A 24,957-nucleotide genomic window follows, 5' to 3' on the forward strand; every position below is an offset into this window, starting at 1 on the left:
TGCAAGACTTGTGAAAATCTGTCTTCTTAGGGGCGCCTGGGTGGTTCAGTCGGTTAAGTGTCTGACTCTTGATTTCAGCTCAGGTCATGATCTCGGGGTCATGGGACCCAGCTCTCTGTGGGGTTCCATACTCAGCGCAGAGTCTGTGTGGCATTCTCTCTCTCCCTCTACCCCTCCTCCCACTCACACTCACTCTCACTCTCTCGCTCTCTAAAATAAATAAATAAAATTTTTAAAAAAAGAAAGTTTGTCTTCTAGGAAAGCTCAAATGCATGAATTGTCACTAAAGACCTAAGACCAAAGCCCAACCCAGTAGGTAAATAAATTTTTAAAATTAACTTACTTATTTGAAGTGTAATCACATGAATTTGCTCATTGTTATTCTCTGCTTCATCTTCAGCAATGATATATTTTACTAATTAGCACTAGACATAAATAAGTCACTGAAGTCAACATTTCTAGTCTCTTAAAAATGTCCTCCTTTGCTCATTCCACAAGCAGATGTTTCACTACTTTCCAGACTATTACAAATGGGAATTCAAAAATCATGCAGAGTATCTCCAGGAGCCCCTGTCTACATCCCACCCACTTTGTTGCATGCTGGTGGGTGTGATCAGTCCCCAAGAGAAAACTCAGTCAAGAGTTTATATTAATATGAGTGACAATCTAAGAAAATGACAACTCCATCTGGACCTATACAAAGTACAAAAGGAAAAAAAAAAAAACATGTGCGTGGAAATGTAAAACATTCAGCATCCTTTCCACAGATTGTATACAAGAACTGATACTGAAACTTAAGACTTCCTCATTGTTTTTTTATTATTGGGCTGTTGTGACCTTTTAGGTGTCTGACAGAACCCAAAACCCAAATGCCAACGCGTCACAAGAAAGGCCTGTTCTGCCAGGGGATCTAGTCGAAGTTTGAGTTCTCCCAAGAGACTCAGTTATCCCCATTCTGAAGTGTTTCTCCCAGCCCAGTAACAACTCTGGGGTAACTTTCGGGGGGGCGCTGCAGTCAAAGTCATTATTTAGATGGTGGAGGCTTAGGGATTGTACAGCAGAGAAACAAAAGGAACAAAATGCAGCCATTACCCCCATTCTCCTAATGAAGGTAGAGGGAAGTCATCACTCTGCAGCTTTGTCCATGCTCAGGGAAAGTGAGTCTAAACAACAACAAGAAGAAATAAGTGGAAGAAATAACAACCTCCATGACATGGAGGTCTGTTAAATGACTCCACAAACTCAAGGGAGAAGGTCAGGAGCCGAGAGAGGCAGGAGACAAGTCGTTGTGACCCAGAGCAGAACCAGGATGTCCTCCGAGCCATAAACTTTGCAAAGCCAAGACAGACATGCACCCCTGCGGTTCAGCTTCAGGCTTCAGCCATATTTGCGAGCCCTGGCAGAGCGAACAAACCCATCACCTGTTGTGGCTAAGGCCCTTCTTCTTCTCCTGGTTTGACTGAGTTGTCCTCATTCTTTTGTAAAATGCTCCAAGTTATCATTTGGCTCTGTATGTCACAATGGAATTCAGAACGACGGGTCCCCTTCATCCAGTGGTCTCAGCTATTAGAGACCTATCGAGTCTGTCAGAAAAGGTGCAGGCCTTTTCCAAGGGATAGAGTTGAGGACAAGCGATCTCACTCCACCTCCCCTAAAAGATCAGCACATGCAGTGTCACTCTGGGTAAAATCAATCTGACTCCAATCCCATATATAAAGAATAATAGTTACAAGCTCTTACATCTAAAATAGTACCTTTTCATTTGCAAAGCCCTCAAACATGCCTCATTGCATTTTATCCTCATAGTATCCCTGTGAAGTGGCGATTTGTATTAGCACATTTTCTGTATGAGGAAACAGGCCCAGAGAGGTCAAGTAACTTGCCCAACATCACACAGCCACCAAGTTTGTAGCATAGCAACTCTGGTAACATTTCTCTTACACCACAGCCACCCCATTTCAGCTTGTCCTTAAATAAACCTGGCGACTTGGCTCTAATTTCTGCTGAAGAAGTTGCATCTGGGTCAACACAAGGAAAAAAAAAAAAAAAACAAAGTGAAGTTTAAAAATCCAGCTCCATTTAATGCATTTCAGTGGCATTTTTGCAAACTACAAACCAGTGTTAATGAACTTCCTGTTGGTAGAAGAACACAATTGAATGCCGGGTAAAAATGGGCCCTTTGCTAGATGTAAGTTGTTCTCAAGCATTTATTATGTGTCAGGTCTCTTACTGAGCTCCTCCCTGGGCTATCTCATTTAATCCTTACCAAAACTCTATGTGGCAGACACTGTCGTTATGCCTACTTTCCAGGTGAGGAAACCGGAACCGGGTGCCAAGTAGGGGACTTGCCCACGGTCACAACCCACGAGTGTCAGAGCCAGGATTTGAACCCAGACAGACTGGTACTGAGAGCCTGACCTCTGAACCACCATGCCGAGCCCCTTTGGCTATTTAGAAGGCTAGGCTAGCTAACCCTGAAAAGACTTACGGCCCTTAGATATCCCTGTCTGTGACAGATCTAGAACATTGCTGTGCTAAAATCAGGTGACCCACTCTGCCTTTCTGCTTTTGTCACATAATTGAGAGCTAGCCGGATAAGCAGATGAAGAGAACATTGTCAAGGGGCTCATTTGCTTGCTGGCAAAATGTGACCCCACAGATGACTCTCTGCTGAGTGTTTCCACCACCAGAAGCCTTTAGTGCTAAAGACAGTGGCACGCAGGTGACTTAATTGTTGCAAGGACACACAGAGGTTAAATATCTGTTCATCCTTGTGCATCCAAGTGAGACTAGCTTTTGTTGTCATAAGCTTGCTACACCGGCACATGAGAGCCCATGAAATGTGTACCTCCTGTGCCCCATGAGAGCATAATGTCACTGTGAGCATGTAACCTGCGCACTGTCACATCTCTAGCAAGCCCACCTCAGCTACTGGTTTTTTCCCAAATACGTTTTACCCAGTAGCCTGAGTTTCTTTCATTTTTTCAATCTCTCCAAACATGACTACAAAGTAAACCACATATTATACATGCCCTGTATGACTTATTACTTTTTAATAATGTAAATAGGTGAACAGCAGCATTATTGATCTTCAGTGTCTAAGCATTTAATCACTATTAATAATGTAAAAGGTTTTTATAAATATGTAAAAACAAGAGTACATTAAACTAAACGACAGCAGTAATTTGCAAAGCCAGACATTTCACTCGCCATCACTAATGGAGAAGTGCATTTAAAAAACCAGATCCTACCAGGGTGAGTGCAACGGCTGACAGCAAGGTCTGGCCCATGAGAGGCTGACCCCACATCAATCCATGTCAGGCATCGACATCGGAGGTTGCTTCATATCAGCCCACAGATGTAGTTTGTTCGGCCCAATATTTAGAAATTAGAAGATCTCCCATAAAAATTGGAATGTATAGAAGGAATACATTCCTTCTTTAGAAAATGTACAATGCTTCACATCTCTGCACCCACAGGCATGGCGTAAGAGGTGTGGAGTGGAGGGCCACTGCCTGTCTGGATGGGCTATGACGTGGCTTTCTAGCTCCCCCTTCACTGGTTCCCTTACACCTGGCTCACTTCCCTCCCTTTCACTGGCATGCCTGGCCCTGCTTGGTATTTGGGGTTGTCACCCCTGGACTACACAGCTTCTATAGTCTTCCTTGGAAAGACCTCAAGTGTTTGGTTTTTCCTTTCTAATCTCTTTCCCTCAGGGTCCTCACAAATCTAATCTTATCATTTTACTTAATTTGGGGCCTTAACTATCTTGGTTTAAAAAGAGAAAAAAGATGACTGGTCATGAACTGGAAATCACGTTAATGCAATGATATTTCCACCCTTAATTCACTAGGGTACCTGTGTTTACCTTGGGAAGAGTTGGCATCCACTCTGCCTCACACCTTAGGCTCCCTTGAGGTTGTGGATTTTATCCTAGGGTATCACATCTCATCAATCATGACATCAGCTAATTCAGGGCCCGCCATAGGAGAAGCAAAATGTCCACTTTTATGACAAGAGTGTGTCTGTTGAGAGGCATCTGACTATTGTGTTTATCACTTAGGAAAGTTTTAAGACCAATTTAAAGATCTAAAAATTTGCAACAACACTGCTGGGTACAGCTTATGGCAGCTTCTTTTGCCCACTCCAGTTAGAATGCCTACCCTTAATTGAAAAGTTCTAGAGTGGTGACCAGACTTAATATAGCATTAAGCACATAACAGCACTGTTAACAGGCTCCAAAGTGAAGAGGTTAAACACAATGGTAGGTTTCTTCTAGTTTCTATGAAGTTGCTATATTTCAATTTCTTGCTCTACTCTGGGATATACACAGTATTAGCTCTGGATTGTCCTAATTGCTAAGTCTTAAGTTCTGTGAGGACAAGGACCAAGTCTGATGTGTTCCTTGTTTTGATTATCTGTTGCTGCGTAGAAAACTACTCCAAAACATAATGGATTAAAATAAATTTTATTATTATATTTCATGATTCTGTGGGTCAGAAATTCACACAGAGCATGGCCAGAATGGCTTGTCTGTTTTCCATGATGGTTGGGCTCTCAGGTAGGATATCTTAAATAGGTGGGGGCTGGAAGAGCTGGACAGCAGCTGGGACTCTCTCTTTCTCCATACAGCCTTTCTACTTGGGCTTACTATTGGCATGGCAGTCAGCCTCGTATATGGTAGCTCAGGGCTCCAAGAGGGAGCATTCCAAGAGACAAAAAATGGAGGATGCCAGTCTCGTAAGGCCCGTGTCCAGAAATTTTAATAGTGTCACTTAACATTACATACAGTTAGTTGTATCAGTCACAGAGCTTGCCCAGATTCAAAGTCGGGGACATAGATCCCCCCTCTTGATGAAAGAAGTATCAAAGAATTTGTGGCCATTTAATCTACCATACCACTGTACCCCCAGATTCTAACACAGCACCTAGCAAAAAGCAAGTCAAGGATGAGCGAGTGACTTAGTTGTGGTAATATGGAAGTGTTCTTCTCATATTTGCTCATAAAGAACTCATTTTTGTTGCCTAGAACACATAGATGATATTAGGACCTCAAATAAGTCAATTCCCAAATGTAGAACCAGCCTAAAGGTAAGATTACTGTTCTCCAAATAGCACAGGAACAAATTCATAAAAGATGAAGTGATTATCTAGCAGTAGCAAAGTAATTACTTTTTTTTTTTTACCTTATGAGACATTCCACCACTGTCAGAGCCTGCCCATAATTGACATCATTTATAACTTTGTATAAGCATCAATAATCCTCTCTGCCTTCAATGGGCTAGATAATCAAAATTTAGAACCAAGGAAAAATTAGAAAATAAGGAACAATATCAAGAAGCCTGTGTGAAGGCTGCTGTTAACTGGCTCACTTGGGTATGTGTCATTATTCCATCTCATAAGAAAAACAAAGACAAGTGCCCGGAACAAATTGAGGTACTCCAGTGCCTTGAGTGTGGCATTCTTGGCAAACTCTACTGACACAAGCCTTCCCCCTCCTTTACTACACCCCACTCAATATTAAAACCTTGATTCATGCTCCTGATTATTCATGATACCTGCTAACAGCCATAATTACTTATCATAACTTGTTTAATAAAACATACTTTTCTGTACTGAGTTGAGCTGGGAATTTATACCATTTGAAATCCTGTGAATGGCAAAATGAGTTATTGAATCAAGAGTCAGGTTAAGGGGGGAAGTTGCAGGAAGATGGGTCATTGCTACAGAAACGGCAGATCATGAATGGAGACTAGGACTTAAGAATAACCATACTTGAGAGGAAACTAATTACTGGTTTTTAAAATTTGTATTTTATTGAACTATTAGTATTTCCAGAGTAACCAAGGACTTTAAATTTTTCTAGAAGAGATACCAAATTCCTCTGCCATCCCTAATGTAGTATAATATCCTGATGTCAGCTCATGTTTTAAAAAGTGATGAGGATATGTATTCACTCATTTATTCAACAGGTATTTCTTGAGTACCCACTGTGTGCCAGGAACTGTGTGAATGAAAGGAAACGAAAGGAACAGCATCCCTTTATGCACAGAACTCCCCTCATAATCTAATGGTAGAGGCAGTCAAACATCAAGTAAATGCATAAATAATTAAATTAATTATAATTTGCAATAAGTTCTGCAGATTATGAAACATCAGGTTTTTGAGCGAGCTTGGAGTTCATCAACTCTGGGGTCTCAAATTCAACTACTTTGAACCTAAGTGGATGTAAAACAAGAGGTATTCTAGCAAATGAGACAAAGTCATTAAACAATGACAGAAGTGAGACTGACCTGGAAGTTTTCAGCTGTAGCTCAGAGATGGGACTAATTAACTCAGGTGAGCATGAAGAGGTGCTAAACTTGACACAAACAGGAGACTATTGATGATTTGCAAGAAAAACACAAAGCTTATTTGGACTGTGAGCAGTGTAACTATTTGCAAGAAGTTCCGTCCTTTGAAAGGAGGGGCTGTAAGTAATTTTTTTCTACAATTTAAAATGTTTGTATTAAACAGATGAATTCAATGGGAAAAAAACCAATCATCAAACAAATTCTCATTTACCACAATGAAAAAATTCCCATTAACAATACTTGGGCATCATTTATAATGATGGATCCTACAGTTTCTTTCAAAATAATCCACATTGAGGAAGATTAATCATTTCACTCTTGAGATCGATGAACATCACAATGTTTACTTGGTTCAATTATCCCATGTGGTGACGGGCACTGTCCTAGGCTCTGGGCTAGAGCAGACAAGGGGCCTTCCCCATACAGTCTTAGTGAGGAAGAATGATAATGAAAAAAGGTACACGTCAGGTAGGTATAAGTACTTTCAAGTGACACAAAGAAAGGTTAAGGACAGAGAGTGACCATTTTAGACCAAGTGGTCCAAGAAAGCCTCTCTGGGGAAATGACACTCGAGCAGAGACCTTGGACCCTTAAGCAACAGATTGTCACACAAGCCAGGGCCTGACGGAGACTTGTAGGGGCCCACTAATCAAGATTCTGTGACATTATATGAAAAGATAAAACAAACCTTTCTCAAGGAATTACTACACACTGGTTACTGTACTAGGTTTTCTTGATAAGGTGATGGGGTGCCTCTCCTCTAGGAGCACATTGAAAACATTTGAATACCTCAGACAAACTGAATAGCCTCTAGAAAGAGAAATCAGCAACAGCCCTAGACTGTTTAGTCATGAAAAAAAATAACAGATCTTCATCAATTACTGTTGAACCCAAAAGGAATTAAATATATAGAAACACTTGCTGATTTGGAATTACGAAAAAGAAGAGGCAAGAAAAGCTTACATTTTAGAATATTTATTAAGGAAATCCAATGTTATTACAGGATTCAAGCATTCATGGAAGTAACACACAGATGAGTCTACACACAGGTCACCCCCAGGAGGTCTGTAACATTATCATTTGTAATTTGGCTGATGGTACAAATTTGAATCTGTATGTTTTGTGTTTAACTTTCTCATGAATCTGTTGGTTAAGGATCTCCAAGTCTATTTGCTATTGGCAGGTTTTTGTGTAGTTTTAATCTAGGAACATGAAAAAACATTATACCAGATACACAACTAGGTGTTGATAAACACACAATGCAACAATCACTGAATAAATTGAATACATTAAGGACTGGGGGAAGCTCTTTCTACGGCATCAGCATCCACAAATCTCTCCCTTGTTCACCTTTCTTTCTGAAGGGAGGCACTGCACATGATCTGCCCACATTTGCAAAAGGAGTCCCAGGTGTGGTTTGGCTCCATCACAATTCCCTGTGATTCTGTGTGTCTTACCATGTTGCTCGTCCTGAGCAACCTCCTTTGCTTATCACTTCTCAGTTGTTGTCCTAAGTGGGAAGGAAGATCATTGCTACTTGCTAATAAAGCACTTTGATCTCATTTATATGAAAGGTGTTACTCATGTGAAGACGGGATCTTCTGATTTTTCAGACAACTCTTTTGTCTGATGCTAAAGTTTAGGAAATGCATTACAAAAATTACAAAGTGCTGAAGGTTCCAAGATTTATAGTGCTGACTAGCTCCTGAAATCAGCAGTCAACACCTAAAGGTACCAAAAAGAAAGGACGTGTGATTTTCACTTCCTTGCAAATGTTCTTGGGCAACGAAGAATAAAAAGAAATCAGAGCACAGATCTTCAAAAGGCTGTTCAGTTGATTATCTGTGGTATTTTGAAACTCAGATGCTCTGAGATGCTTAATAACTGTGATCAGTGATACCAGGAGCTGTCAATCTACAGCTTATCTCAGTATGGATAGGTATTTTCTAATATTTTATCCATCTTACTGCTCCATTAAGAAATTCAAGAGGCTCAAATCCTTATTACTTACTTCTTAGCCATACTATTTGCTTGCTGTGTCTCTAGCCCGTTCTAGCATCTCAATTTGTCCCGAGAGAGGGCAGAGTAAATGCAAGTTTGGGGAGGAGTGAATGACAGGGGTTAGCTCATCTCCTCTGCACACCCTGCACATAGAAAGTACTCAGCAGTTCATCAGTGTCCACAGGAACTGATGTCCTATGGATAACAAAAGCACCGTCCTTGTAGGTGAGTTCCAACTTTCTTTTCCTTTGTAGCCGCATTTTAAGAAAGATCTGCGGTATAGTTCAGGGCCCTTAGAATCCAGGTCAAAGGGCCTCCACCACTTTCTAGCTGTGTTATCTTGAGCAAGTTTTGAGTGTGTGTGTGTGTTTTAACCTCTCTGGATCTGTTTCCTTATTTTTAAAACAGGGCTAATGGTTGTACCTACCCAGGGTGATATCGATATTAAATGAAATAAGAAAAGTGCTCAGTGTAGTAACTGACCCATAAGTGCTTCATAAATATTTTATTGATACAAATTTGTCTATATATTTGTATACATTATATATATTTAATAAATACCAGGGTACATAAGAGAATGTAATTAGAAAGATACAATTCAAAAGACAATCATTTTACTGGGTTATTTTATTGTCATGGCACCTTTATGAGGTGGCTGGAACTAGGACAGAGAAAAGTCAGCGCGGGCAACTAGTGAGCCAGACCTCGAACTGCTGTGGGTGGAGCTAAGGCCCCAAGTTTTCCTCTGTGGAAGGGAGAGTAATCCCGGGCCAGGCTATAACCAACTAGACAGACTTCCCCTATATTTAATGACTAGCCATTATTTGAAGGGCAGCTTCGCAGAGAAGTGACATGAAAGGTTAATGAGGTTAATAAAACCCCATAGAGCTGATTACAAAGAAACCATTTGAGTAATGTGTAAAACCGTCCAAAAAAAAACCCAAACCGAACCAAACCAAATAAAAACAAACTTGGGACTGTTTGAGAGTTGCAAGGGCTTAGAGGACAAATATTTCAGGATTCAAATTCTGGACAAAAATAATCATGCGTCTAAATGAAACAATCTGGCACTTACGTGGTCCTGAAAATGTGACTGTGTCCTCAGTTTTCTTATTGCTTCAAAACACTTGATCTTTTTCCCATTACCTTGGGGATCTCAGGCATCCAAAGCAAGCCTGCTTTTGACAAGCAATTACCAGGGCAGATGGGAAAATAGCCACCGTCCTCAGGGTGAGTGCCCCCATTTTGTTTTACTTGAAACATCACTAGCCATGAGGAAAATAATTCTGCTTAAAAAGCTATCTGCATTTTCAATAGCACCACCTTTCCCAGAGTCCTAGAATGTTGATGGGTAATGCTTCCAGCTGCTTTTAATGTTACCCATTTAGTGGGTATTATTTATTTGGGCTAGTGACCAACTGAGTGGGATTAAATCAACCTGCTCTATTTAAGTAAAAACTAATGAGATTTTATTGGGTTTGCATATGAACGTTCACTGCATTCGCACTTTCAGAACATGAAATCGGGTTTATGCTATAACATTAAATGTTTTCGTGGTGCTGTACCAGCTTAGCTAACATATATCAAAAACCCAGCATGTGTTGTGTGGAAACCCCCCAAATATCTGAATATTAGAAACCCTCAAATGTATTTAAATTATGAAATACCACATCGTAATTATATGGTAATATATAAAGGAATAATGGGGTTAGTGTCCATAAATTAAGCATTTGAGGAGGACTATTCATTCATTCTTCCCAAACACAGGGGTACTATTTAATTCCCTGAAGTAGTCAATTATCAAACAAAACTCTCATGATGAGAAAGTCACAATGCACAATCCAGAATGCTGGCTTCTAATAAATGAACTCTAAGACATCTGTCGTGCAGCAACCTCAAAGTCGCCTCTGAAACCTTTGAAGCAGTGTCGTGAGGGTAGGTTGCAAGTATCTTATATCTTCATATAAAAATATTTGAGTTGGAATTCTGTATAGCTTTCTCGAGCAGGCACCGTGTACACCGGGCACTGGGAAGGACACAGAGAGGAAAATCACAGTCTTTGCCCTGGAGTAGACGATCTAATAGAAAAGACAGACACATATATAACTCTCATCCAAGACAGGCTAGAACAAGTGTGATAACATGCATCTGAGCACTGTCTAAGGAGAATAATAAGGATGGAGGAAAAATTGACACTTATTTGAGACAAGTATCAGGTTAAAACATTGTTTCATTTTATAATCTCTGGATTTGGAAGGGACCCTACAGTTCATCTTGTCCTCCAACCACCACTTTGTCATGATAGTTTCAACCTGACTCCCCAAACTACAATTTGGCAGACTCTTTTCCAGAGGTTTATATGGAGGAGTTACAAATTCATGCCTCACGGATTTATTTCATAACCATGCAATTGTGAACCAGTTAGTGACTCGCCTGCCTTTGTGCAGTTTATGTCCCATGCCTCCCTCTTGGGGAGTTCATACCTCTTAACTGGCTGACCGTGTTCTGGTCTTGCTTTCACTAAAACAGTGGTTCTCAAAGTTCAGTCTTTAGACTGGCAGCATCAGCATCCCCTGGGAACTTGCTAGGAATGCACATTCTTGGGGCCCCATTCCAGACCTGTGAATCAGAAACCCCCCGGGGGGGGGGCAGCCCACTGTTTCACCAAGCGCTCCAGGTGATTCTGGTGTGTGATCAAGTCTGAGAACCACTGATCTGTATGCAAGAAAGATTACCAGGAAGGACTGAGGACCAGGATCACAGTCCCCAGATGACACTCCTTTATAAAGAGAAGCTCCTTTACTCATTGCATGATGGCAGCGGATAAGCTGCTTTAGCCCAAGTGATACCACCTACAGCTGTGGAACTTTACAGTCTAATAAGCCTGCAGAGATGTCAGGAGAACCATTGAACCACACCTATGTGCAGCAGGTTTCTGTCCCTTGGAGACTTGAACCAAATAAGAACTCCTGGAGGAATTTACAGGGCAGGATTCCAGCACTAGTGAGCAGAGCATTCTCGTGGCTTCTCGCAGCCCAGTCCTTCTCAATGCTATCTCTTGACCAGAGCTGTCAGCTCTGGAAAGGATTTCATCTGTTCTATGGAGAAAACAACGTAACCTGCCCAACTGCTGCTAGATCCCCTGCTGGCCAGGACCTTGATTTTGAATGTTACCCTTCAAAGGATGCTTATGCTCCTGTTAACAACAAAAGCAAAGAGTTGTAACTTCCCCACCCTGGGCCTCATTTTCCTTGCGAAAGATTTTAATCAGAAACACAATGCAGTAAATTACGTCTTCTTTCAGCAATTTAGTTTTCAGTGTTGTTTTTCAAACCAACTCTTGTGCTTGAGGTTAATGTTTTTGCCTGAGGTGGTGAATGAATATTGGAAATTTGACACTGAAGACAAAAGACAACAAACAAGAAAAGAGGAGAATGGAACCAGGAGTTTATTGGAGGCTAGGGATAATTAGACTATGCCATGAAAATAGCAAATACAGAATGAATTAGACCTTTTGCATCAGAAGGTTCTAACAAGCAGCTTGTTAGTTAAATAAGGCTCTGGGTAAAGTGTATTCTGACTCGCATTTCCCAGGATGCCCTGCTTTTCAGACCAAGCTCCAAACACCTACAGGATTCAGCATTTAGTTAAAGGGAGAAGCAGTTCCTTTGGGGTTGCTGCTTCAGCATAGTGACAAGTAGACAGCTTGGCAGGCTGTATTCTCCAGAGAACGGGAAAAGAAACACTTGTGAGTGGTGATCTATCCCCATACGCGTTTCTAAAGTCACGTTGGTCATGTCTGTCTGAGTTCAAGTTATCTTGCTCTACCCCAGAACAGCAGGGAGACATTCTTGTTTTTAAAGATTCAAGGAAGGAAAGCATTCCAGCCACATCTGTGAATCAAAGGAGAGTGAGCCCCAAGCAAAGATAGAAAGCATACAGTACCTGCCATTGAGAGTACACGAACACACACACACAACCAACACCCAAGACAGTCACACTGGGCGCACAAATGCGCAGGGCCAGCTTTATGACCATCCAGAGAGTAGCCTCTATTAGCTCGTTTGGAAGACTCAGAAGAGTTCTGTATACTTAATGGGAAAAAGTTTCAGAAAAAGACAGGTCCTTGAAGGATTAGGACTCAGGTTGAGGGTAGTTTGATGTGGCAAAAAATTTAAGAATTCAAGATGTTTCCCCAAGATGGGCCAAGGACAGGCCAGGTATGAATACTTCCTTTAGGTGGTGATTTGGAGACTCCAGAGACTCTCTGGGCAAGGAAACTGGGAGGCATCACAATGGGAATGATGAAAAGCACAGAATGTAGGATTGTGGCACTACCAAAGACAGACCTCCGCCATATCCAGCTCACTCCTTCAACAAGGACCTAAGCTAGGAAAAATATGAATTATACAGGCTGCCTTGGATATGAGAAGCACAATGCGAACAGATGATGTAAAAGGGGGAGAGACTACATTTTAGTGGCCGTGTGACTCAGGAAAAATAAAGTAGATACAAGGCTACCATAATTGAATTCAGAAGCCAGGAGTGCACAAAATAGCAGTTGAGCTAAGCAAAGTGGCACAGTACACCATACTTGTAGGAGTATATATGAAGGCTCCCTAAGGGCCATCTGGAGCAGGAGTACCCTGGGGGAAGCAAGTAGACTCAAGAGCTTTCTTTCTGAAGTGGAGAGTTTGCCTGGGAAGATGTTTTCCCTAGATTTCTGCATGCAGTGCCAATCAAGATTACTGCTAATTAAAAAAGAATACTTTAATACTGTCCTGAAATTTAGACAACTTCCACTGACACAGGATGACTGATGTTGGTCAAAGATTACAGTAAGTACTAGTAATCCAGGAATGAAAGGAGCTGAGAGTTATTCTTGTGAAAAATAGATGACACGGAGTGTGTAAATAATGGGAGCAAATGCAGCAAGATACAGGGAATCTTAGAACATTTAAGCCCTAATACATTACAAAGAGAGCTCAATGCTGATAAATGTAGAATAATAAGTTTTATGGGGCTTTATCATATGCTACAATTTGGTGTGCATCATAAAATATGAGAAACAAAAAATAGGGTAGTTGAAAGACAAGTCTGTGCATTATTTATGAATGATGAAGAGTGAAATGAATGAGAAGAACAGGTAGACAATGTCTTGAATAATGATGACTTTGATGAGTCGTTACCACACAAATCTGTGTGCTTCATAAAATATGAGGAATATTAAAGAGCAGAAGAGTCAAAAGACAAGTCTACTCAGAATGAGATACAGAATGAAGGAAGAGAGGAATACAAGAGAAATGCACAGAATAATGATGACTTTTATGAGACTTTCACTCACCAGCCTGGATCCTTCATAAATATAAACTGTATAGAAAATAAAGGAGCAGCAAAGAGAAGAGACAGGTCTGTGTCTGTCATAAAATATAAGCAAATAATGCCAACTAGGCTTGACAAAATAAAAACAAAAATAATTGAGCCTAGTATAGCTGTGGGAAGATACAATGTCTAGAGTAATATGAACAAATAAAATGAGTAAGTGTGGAATTGTCCTGCCAAAAGGGAATCAGCGACCACCTAGCTAGGCTTTATTGTTGCAAAGGCCACCTTGTTAACTGGTAGAACCTTGGTAAGTTTGTGGAGTTACCCCATGCCCCCACAAAAAGCAGTCAGCTCTTAGGGCCCAGGAAGCCATGTTTAACTGATTTTCCTGTGCCTCTTCTCAGCCCTTCTAGCTCCAATCACTAAATAGTTTGGAGGAGATTTTCTCAGCTTGCTTCTACTTCGTCTATACCCTGCTTGTCAAATTTTGTTTTATAAAGACCTTCAAAAGGTTACTGTATAAAACTAGAAACATCCTTTCATTTTCTTTTTTTTTTTATAAATTAAGCATTATTTTTTTTTAAGATTTTATTTATTTGAGAGGGAGAGAATGAGAGATAGAGAGCATGAGAGGGAAGAGGGTCAGAGGGAGAAGCAGACTCCCCGCCGAGCAGGGAGCCCGATGCGGGACTCGATCCCGGGACTCCAGGATCATGCCCTGAGCCAAAGGCAGTCGCTTAACCGACTGAGCCACCCAGGCACCCAACATCCTTTCATTTTCATTTCTTGTTACATTGGACTTAGAACCTGGGACCAGATCTGTCAGGATTAGTTCAAAATCCAGAACTCATTGACTTTCAAGTAAATGTCTTCTCTATTAGAACAAATGGGATTTCAAAATCTCAAACTTTCAAAATCTCCCCAAAAGAGACTGGGAGAATCAGACAAGGTAAAGCAAGTGCCAATATGCCAATTTGCATACCATTTGGAACCATAATTTATAGAACTCATAAAATGTACAGCTCATTGGAAAGAAGAAAGCCACTGATCTATGTCAAAATTAGAGATGTTGGTCTGAGAGCTCAATACAACAATAGCAATAGTTATACTAGCTTACTTTTGGGTAGTACTTAATGGCTTGTAGTTTGTTTTGGGGGAAGGCCTTAGGTAATGCAGGTTAAATCCTATTAGCAAAACTTACATCCAATTCCTCTGTGTGTGATAGAACTTAGTGGGGAGTTTATTGGCTATAACATATAAAACAAACTTTGGCTGGTACCTGTCTTTTGATTTTTTTCAATTTTTTTCTCTCTCTCTCAAATGATCTTTGTAGCCATGAGCCTTTAGATATGTTGCCTCAACTTGCTAATTCTGTTTGAAGAAGTTATCATGCTAGGGTGAAATTATCATGGTTACTTTGGAAAGTCATGTTTTCCTAAATAACATGGCCCTCTTTAATCCAAGATTAAGATTCCCTGATCTACTGAATCCTGCTTGGTGAAAAAATGACATTAACTCGCTAGGAAAAAAAAAAAATCACTGAACTTGCTCAACCTTCCTCAACACTACCAGCTCCAGGTATAAAATGCACATTCTTGAGCTCAGGGCTGCCAAAACTAGGATTGGACTCCCCCCTCCCCAAGTGGTTAAAAAACTCACCCCCAACCCCTGCTGCCCCCAATAATGGCAGACCAGTGAAAAATCTTTGATCGGAATTTGCTTCTGGGCCCTCTTCTTAACTGTCAAGCTCCTGAAATTTGTTACAACTTGGTCAGGCTAGAGCTGAAAGTGTACACATTTTAGTGGACTATGTCTGGGAGACAGCCATGTTTAGGGACTAGTTTAATAGAATCCCATTTTTTGGCAAGGATGAAACTCCTTTGTTTAAAGGGAAAATCACCTGAAATATTTTATTTCAATTAGGCAAGAGAAACAATACCATAGCCAAGGACTATGTCTCTTGCAGATTAACTCTTAAAATTTATCCAAGTAAGTTGGCTTTTTTTTTAAATTGTTTTTCCAGAAAAGGCAATTTGGCAATATGTATCAAGAGCCTTAAAAATGTTCACACCTATGTATGTAAATGCATAGAAAATGCACACAACAAAATGATGTTGCTGATTACCTCTGAGGAGAAGACCCAACAACTGGGAGAGGGAGGTGGTGAGCAGAGACTTTAGTCATATGTACTATATATTTATGTATTAACTAATGTAATGAATTTTAATTTTAATAAGAGAAAAATATTCTTCCACAACTAGGACCATCTCCCCAGGAAATAATAAGATACTCAATTCTGGAAAAGTTAAGGAACTACAAAGTGTCCTAAAATAAGGAATGGATTAAATTTAAGGAATGCTGTTTGAAGGCTATATTGTATAAACACAAAGGAATTTCTGATTACATTGGACAATGTTAATTATATACTGTTAAAAATATGAGGATGCAGATCTGTACTGAGTATAATCCCAATTTTGATGGGTAAAAAAGATATACATGCCATCCTCAAAATGTTATTAGTAGTTACTACTGGGTTGGTGAAATTATTGTTTGTTATACTTTACTGTGTTTTCCAAAGTGTCTCCATCTTGGCTTCTGGAATCCAGTTTCAACATGCTTTTATATTTGCCTTTGATCTTGTGTTGCAGGCGTGCTTGTGTGATTCGAGGCCAAGTGGTGGCCGTAGATGGAACCCCTCTAGTAGGGGTGAATGTTAGTTTCTTGCACCACAGTGATTATGGGTTTACCATCAGCCGGCAAGATGGAAGGTACGTCAGTATTGCTTCTAATCATTGCGGGGGCCAAATACTGACTTCTAGCTATGAGTCAAACCAGGGCTTAGATGATACAGTCTTTGTAAGCCCATCTTCCTTCTAGCTGTATTTTGAAAAGTCATTGGTGATATTTATTTCCTCTGTTCCCCAACTAAATCAAATCAAATTTCTCTTCTAACCATGCACTATTACTCAAGTCTTCTCAAGGCCCTGGCCATGTGGAAAGTTTCCTTGCCTTCATCCAATTCCATTTATCAATCTGGCTTCAAAATTCAGTGTGATGATGCAGATCAAAAAGAGGGAGCCATGGAGCACTTAGGCTGTTCTTCCATGGCAGCCTCAAAATATTTCAGAAATGAAGATGTCCAAAAGGTTTCTTCCAAAAACACAGATTTCAGCCTCATTAAGATATTTATTTTTAATGTGTCCTCCCTAGGCCTATTTTACTAATGGCTGCACCTGATTGACAAGCATGGTCAGCCTAACCAATTCCCTTCGGTGTCTATATAACTGTAGTGATTTAACCTCAACACCAACCACCAGGCTACTCTCTAAGGGCTTCTCAGGTTCTCTGAGACCCGAGAAGCAAGACCACTAAGTAAAATCTTTTCATCCCAGAAAAGGATTTGCTCACAAAAACATTTCTGTTTCTCATTTAGGTAGACATTTTGTCTATCATTTAGATAGACTTTTGTTCAGAGTATTTGAGTCAATAGGCCCATGTGTCCGGCTTAAAGGTATACCTATTTATGACTCTCAGGAGCATTGTAATAATGGCCTTGAGGTGCCCTAGTCTCCAGATGGCTACCCTTAAAATGAACTACTCGTGACAAGCTGCTTCAGGAGTCACATAAAGAGATGTTGGCTTGGAACTCTTATCACAGTGTGAGAGACCATCTTCTTTCAAGAACCTACAATCAAACCTTATTAATTCTAACGTCTTCAGAATTGTTAAGTATTCAACCTGGGCTATGCTGAATTTATTTTTTTCAACTGCCCATCAAGAAAATGCTTATAAAAATTGGTTAAAGAAGCTAATAAGGAAAAGTTTTAACATACTTAAGAAAAACAAACCATTTCTAAGACTTCAGTAAATCCTATGAATGATTTGTATGTAAATTATATTGCTAATTCTTAACTAGCCATCTATTTATTAGAACAAACTCAGCAAAACTAGTCTGGGTACAGATAGTCTGAATACACACACACACACACACACACACACACACACACACACATCCATTGCATATATATGTATATATGCAATAAAAAGTACATTTCCTTTCAAAAAGTCCATAATTGGAGCTCTCTACCAATTCAAAAGGACCTTTCTCCCAATTAGATTGAATGATACAATTTTGGTAGTTCCCTCACCAGTAACTGGTACACAGAAGTGGCCTCTCCCTTGCCAGCATGTTCAACCATGTGCCAGAAATTGAGAAATGGATTATTTCTTTAAACAGAATATGCCCTCAGAGACATATGACCTCTCTTGGAGAACTCATGGGCCTTTAGGGATTTTTTAGCATGTGTAGAAAGGTTTCAGGGAATTATTTGGTATTTACAAAAGAGCTTAAAAGAAACAAGGCTTAAAAAACCTAAAAATTTCTATTTCCAGTTTACCAAAAACATTAAAGAGGAACAATTTTTGTCGTCATTTTTGTGTTTTTTGTTTTAAGTAAAATGCCATAACCCTCGTCTGCTGAGCTCTCTGTGAGAACTAGGTTTATGTAGATGACAAATAAAGCCAGAATCCCCTCTGGCAATAACTCTCCCCTCATGCTCCACAAAGGGTGTAAGCATTCAAAATCTGTGCCCCAAATGCCAAGCAGACTGTCCCACTGTCATGTCCTGGACATAAAGTGACAGTGTGATGGGAGTTTCCATTTATATGTCTCTGCTTCTTGCTCCCTCAGACTGAGTAAGTACATTTCAAAAGCAGAGTATCATAAGGAAACTATACCTGAGAGCAAAAGGATTCTAGAAAGGCTGAGATTAGCATTTAAATACCCAGTAGACAGAGTGTGATAGGTGAGATGCTGTAAGGGGCCCTCTGTCTCCAAATCTCAGTCCAACCTGTCTGCCCCCCTTGCCTGTAATTCCCACCAGTGGCATCACTGCTTTGAGTTAAGCTGTTGACTCTAAAGTCCCAGTTAAATGCAAATATGTTATGTGGGATGTAGAACTAATTACCCCCATTATCATCCATTTGAACAAGTTAATTGACAACTTTCCCTAGAGAACCAGGAAAAGTCTAGGTCATGGGACCAAAGTGATGTATAAAAAGCAGGAGGAAGGATGGCAGTGGAAGAAGGAGCCCTCTAAAAGTAAGAAGACATGAGGCATGCAGATTGGGAGAGGCCAAAGTAGCAGAATAGAAGAAAAAGGCAATTCTAAAGGAAAATGAATATGTATGAATATCTACTGTATGCCAGGCATTTTCATAAGTGTTGATCTGTGTCATCCTCACAACAGCTTTATGAGATAGGAAGGATTATTATCATCTTCCCCATTTCGCAGATGAGAAAACGTATCCAAATTAACACAGCTAATAAGGGTCAAGCCCAGAATTTGAACCCAAGTAATCTGGCTCATATCTTCTATGATTAGCCACCTTCAACTTAGATTATATAACAGGTGCTCAGGAAAGTTTTGAAAGAGAACTTTTTATATTATAGTTCAGCTAGTGATAAGCACAATAGGTGAAGTGCTGACCTTCTTAGAAGATTCTTGAGAAGCATTAAAGGTCTCAGGAACTTTGTTTGGAAGACTTTAGAAAATGAAACAGGGAATTCACTCTGATTCCCCTCAAGAGTTTGTGGATTTATGGATACCGTAAGGCAGAAATAAGCATTTTGGATTGGCCTCAATAGTCTTCCATCTGTGGTTAGGACTGGTCTGACTTATTATGGATTGACAAGTCTCCAGACAAATAGGTCCTCCCCCTTGGGTATTTTGTACTCACTATCATATGACTTGATAACCTGTTCTTAATGACCTATGCCAATGGAGATCATTTGTGGTGGGGAAAATCCCAAAGAATTAATGATCCAGGGAACATGCAATTTGGCATTGGAATGATTAGATAGAATTTTGACCACAGAGCCACCTTCCACCTCTGTGGCAATTAATGAGTCAGTCTGAATGTGTTTACTGTATATATCAGCTAGATGGGAAGAGGAAAAATCAGTCAGGTTTCTCCAGAGAAACGGAACCTGTGTGTGTATATGTGTGTACATACATATGTATAAATGTATACATGAGAGAGAAAAAGAGAGATTTCAAGAACTGGCTTACGTGATTGTGGGGTTGGCAAGTTCAAACCTGTAGAGACTGGTAAACTGCAATCTCTTGGGAAGGAGTTGATGCTACCTCTGCAGTATTGAAACAGAATTCCTTCTTCCTCAGAGAAACTTCAGTTTTGCTCTTAAGGTCTTTCAACTAATTGCATGAGGCCCTCCCACATTATCAAGGGTAATCTCCTTTACTTAAGGTCAACTAAGTGTAGATATTAACCACATCTACAGAATGCCTCCACAGCAACACCTGGATTAGTATCTGAATAACTGGGTACTATAGCCCCACCACATTGACAGATAAAAGTAAACCATCACAGGAAACCTAGGGGAAGTTCCCAGAAGAATTTAAAAATCAGTATCTGCTTATGGAGATAATCAAAAGCTGGCCTACAGTTCATTTGGACTACAAGAGGATACATCTGTAAATGTAATAAAGCCAAGGATCAGATTTGAGAAGAAAGTTAACATTTGTTGAGTCCTTGACCCTTAAGTCTCTCTCTTATTTACTCATTAGCAGTAGCAGCTGAGTGATAGATCATATTAGCCCCATTTTACTAATGAGAAAACAGAAATTCATGGAGGTTAAATAACTAGCCCAAAGACACAAAGTTAACATGGCAGAGCTGGGATTCAAACCCAGGTGTGTATGAAGCCAAAACCCCATTCTTTCTACAAAACAAGATGCCTGCCCTGTCTGCTTAATCTTTCTAGAAGTAGAGAATAATTCCCAGGTACGTGTTTTTGTGTGGATAGTTTTATTTGTGTGTGTGTGTGCATTTGTTTTTGTTTTCAAATAAATAAGCACTTCAGTTTTAAAGAGGCAAGAGCCAAGGTTTGGGCAAAGCAAACTTGCCCAAGGACATGGAGGTAAATCAACATAGAATGTGAACTAGAGGAAAGGTCTCTTGACAAGTAGGATTTTCCCCACCATACTTGCCTTAAACTGCTTCTGTATTAAAATGAATTCAGCCTGCCTTAAATCATAAGCCATTTGGGTTTTTTTTATTTCAAACCTAGATTATTTTCTATAACCATTGTAGTTCTTCAAACTCTCTTTTTGGAAACTGCCTTATCATTACAGCCACTTGACTGAAAAAGTAACAATAAAGATACAGTATTAGCCATCCTTTGTTACTGCCCATTTATCTTTATCTGGAAGATTTCGGCAACAAGACATGATTGGCAATATTATAACAAATACAATAAATGTCATATGAAGGGAGTGGTGAGATATCCATAATTAAGTCTGATTCCCTATTAGGGCATTCTATCATTAAAAAAGTGTTTTACAAAGATCTCTTTTGATGCAGGGAATTGCTTGCATCTCTCTCCTGTGAATTTAAGTTGCTCTGAATATTAAGGAGCATCATATTGCCCTTTATCCATTTTTATGATATAATAGTAATAATTTATCATTATCTTACTTTTACATAGTATTTTATGCTTTTTGAATGCTTTCAAGTACATTATCTCAAAGACATCATTATGATTACAAGAGAAGTAAGGTAGAATCAGTTAAGTGCAGAATGAACTGAAATCTGAGTCTGTTATGCTCCAATGCAAGCATAATGTCAGATACCACATCAAGTGATGGACAGAATTGGCTTACAGGAGAGGTAGTCTTGCTTTGTCAGACATATGGAAGGTGTTGTCAGCAGAGATGGATAGGGTCCATTACAGGCTATCTTACAAAAGGAAACCAAGAGGCATTCTAGACAGAACCAGAAATCCTAAATGTAGACTTCAAGTAGAATCAGGAGCCAAAGTGAGCAGGCAGATGTGGAGGGTTCAGGCATGGTATTGTTCAAGCAAATTTCACTGAACAGCTTTCCTCTGCTGCTGTCTTTCTCCAAATGCCATCTCAAAGACACCACCGGATCTCTGACACTATGTTTGTGACTCCGAACAAGATAGTTAACCTTTTGGCTCTTTACTTTTCTTGAGTTACATTATAGTAATTTTTTTGTGGATGAATAATGTATTATATTAAAGACGCTGCTGAATATTATGTGATAAGATGTGGCTTTGCAGAAATACATGCAGTGATTTTGTTTAAGATAGTATTAAAATTGGTTTACAAATTTGGGGTGAATATCAACTGGTGATGGGGAGTTTTTTCTCAAAAGTCTACTGGCTAGTGAAAAGAAGTCATCCATATATTTAGCTAGAGGGACTTTATAAAACAGAAATACGAATGGATAGAGTTGAGTCCCAAAGGAAAGAAAGTGCACTAAAATTACCTATTTTTTTAATTTGAACTTTATTTTGGTTGTTCATTTGGTTGAAACCGTCTTATATTTTTCCTTCTCAGCTTTGACCTCGTAGCCATTGGCGGTATTTCCGTCATCTTAATTTTTGACCGATCACCTTTCCTGTCTGAGAAGAGGACACTCTGGTTACCTTGGAATCAGTTCATTGTGGTAGAGAAAGTAACCATGCAGCGAGTTGTGTCAGACCCACCATCCTGCGACATCTCCAACTTTATCAGCCCAAACCCTATTGTGCTTCCTTCACCACTCACATCATTTGGAGGGTCCTGTCCAGAGAGGGGAACTATTGTTCCTGAGCTGCAGGTGGGTACATTGGCCTTTGGATGTATAAAATCATAGTATCATGGAGTGGTCCATGGCATATAATGGCTGGATTCTTTTTCCTGGTATTTCTGCCAGCCACATAATGGGCTGCCCTTCATTTATCAAGAGAAGCCTTCAAATGTAATCTCTCTGGCACACATTTGCAAAGTGATTGGCCAGGGCTATAGGGTGCTATCTATGGCCACAGAACAAAGCAAGATGAGCTAGCTATCATGAGAATTAAGCCCCAAACCTTGACCTAATGAACACTGTGCTCTAAAGAGCAAAGCTAGCTAGCTAGCTCAATAGTGGTAACAGTATAATCAATGAGGTGGGACCATCTGTGGTTCTGAAATTAAAGCTCTTTGAGAAATCTAGTTTCCTTCCATTGTCTAGTTTGTATCCATTGTCATTGTTCTTCAACATCATGACAATGCCTCTTGTCTAGCTGTGTTTGGCAAAGGTAGTTTTCAAGTGTATGGGTTTTGTTTAAAGCTTTGCTTTTGAGTGTTCAAGCTTTATATGTCAGAGGGAGACATATTTTTGAACCTTGGTATTTTATAGTTCCTGAGAATTTTTCTTTATTGAGCCTTCAATATTTTCATTTCAATATTAAGCCATTTAAACATCTATAGTATAATTTCCTCATCACATTATAGAACCATTTTAATGATAGTTAAATGCAGAAGCTACCAAAATGGACCCAAGTCACACAGATTCAGAATTCAAGAAGTATACTCGAGAGGAAGTAAATGGACATTCTGAGACTGAATTGCTTTTTCTTCCATCACAACATTCCCAGTAGCTGTTAGCAATGCCCGGAGGATATCACCTGTGAAAGACTCACAAAAAAATAGTGCCCTGCTGGAAAAGGAGTCCGAGTTGCCCCTCCTGTCTTTTCCATTGGTTTTCCTTAGAAAGGAAGAAAAAACAAGACCATATTTAATGAGTGCATTGAACTGATACACCAGTCTCTGTATACTTGTCATTAGGAAGTACGGGTTTATTTCAGCACCGAAGTTTTCAAACTGCTCTAGGAGTGCATGTTTCCATAGGGAAATAAAATACTAAGGTGGTAAGTGTCCCGCTGGCCTTCACTAATGTACTTCTGCCACCACCTAAGGAGACAAAGCCATTGGACAGCTCAGGTATCAACTAGCTAATGTAGAGGAAGGAAAATCAGGCAAAGAATAGACAAAAGCACTTTGTGTCCCCAGAAAAAGAATGACCAGAAATCCTGGATAATATGAGATACCTTGTGTCTAACAACCTGTCCTACTATGTGCACTTGTTCAGAAAAGGGACAAGGGACAAGGTTCTGAGCTAAAAATGAGTGAGGACACAAAAATATCCACACTATTCATGTCACCTTAAAAGTATTGAATAGGCTTTTTCTTCGGCTGAGTTTTGAAAATTGAAAGTCATGGAACACAAGATTCGGTTTTAGTGACCACTTTTGATGGTTTAACTCCATATTTGCAAATAAACAAATAAGTAATAGCAATTAATTAAGGAAGCCAAGTGGTAGTAGTTTCATTCTGGGACCAATGTTTAGTATAAAATGTGCACAGGAGTTAATGGGAGTTATTTGCTTCTCAGTCTACAGGTGTCAACTTGGAAAAACTTATTCCCAGCTATTGGTATATTGAAACACAGAGAAATATGTAAGCAAAATTTGATTAAAAAATTGACCCTCGAGGTCATTCCCAAGGTCCAAAGAAGACAAATTTGATTGCATCAGTAAGGATTAATTCTAGGGAAACCATAATCTCTGTCGTAAAATATCACTTTGCTGAGCCTGTTTCTGGAGTCCTTCTTCCTAGAGAGCCTGGCCTGAATAAGGATTACAGCAGTGGTTTTGTGATATATGACTTAACCCACCAAACAAGATTTTGTGTATGTATATATAAGAAAAAGACCCCTCAGTGGAGCCCAGAGCACTGAAAGGCTTGACATCCAGCAGTGTGATCTTTTCCAGCTCCTACTAAGCAATTTTTGGAAGACTGTTGAAAAACGAAAACTGTTCTTTTCACAGTCTTTCCTGGCAGGGAAAAAAGGAGCTCAGTCCTCAGGGTTAGTTGGATGTCTTGTCCCCATGCGGATTCAGTGCAAAATTCAAAACCTATGGCCACACACCCTCACCAAGATTCTTGCCTGGACGTCCACAGGATCCCTTTAACCTCTCTCCTTTGGTGTGTCTTTAAGACAAGAAAGCATGCAGTGTCCTCCTCTACCCATGACCACCAATAGAGCCCATCTGGCTTTTTGTCTTTCAGGTTGTACAGGAGGAGATCCCCATTCCTTCCAGCTTTGTGAGGCTGAGTTACCTGAGCAGCCGCACCCCTGGGTATAAAACCCTGCTCCGGATCCTTCTGACACATTCGACCATTCCTATGGGAATGATAAAAGTACACCTCACAGTAGCTGTGGAAGGGCGACTCACGCAGAAGTGGTTTCCTGCTGCAATTAATCTCATCTACACATTTGCTTGGAACAAGACCGACATCTATGGACAGAAGGTTTGGGGCCTGGCAGAGGCTTTGGGTATGTTGAACTAATTCTATGTAAATAGCAGCATTATATTCACCGAACAGAAAATACTAGTTGCATACTAATTGGTATGTGAAATAAT

The 24,957-nt window shown here is 39.9% G+C and overlaps 1 protein-coding gene across 4 annotated transcripts in view; it reads left to right on the top strand.

The window, feature by feature from the left end:
* Positions 1 to 24,957, top strand: part of TENM1 (teneurin transmembrane protein 1) — a 772,415-nt gene that overhangs the window by 606,844 nt on the left and 140,614 nt on the right. For all 4 annotated transcript variants that reach the window (XM_073879177.1, XM_073879176.1, XM_025852677.2 and 1 more), the window contains 3 exons: positions 16,328 to 16,447; positions 22,064 to 22,325; positions 24,602 to 24,869. In XM_073879177.1, coding sequence (XP_073735278.1) covers positions 16,328 to 16,447; positions 22,064 to 22,325; positions 24,602 to 24,869 — 650 coding nt within the window. The remainder of the gene's footprint in view (positions 1 to 16,327; positions 16,448 to 22,063; positions 22,326 to 24,601; positions 24,870 to 24,957) is intronic.

The sequence above is a fragment of the Callorhinus ursinus genome, unplaced genomic scaffold (genome assembly GCF_003265705.2).
Source record: "Callorhinus ursinus isolate GAN/ISIS: 27379988/994484 unplaced genomic scaffold, GSC_fseal_2.0 scaffold33, whole genome shotgun sequence".
Taxonomy (NCBI): Eukaryota; Metazoa; Chordata; class Mammalia; order Carnivora; family Otariidae; genus Callorhinus; species Callorhinus ursinus.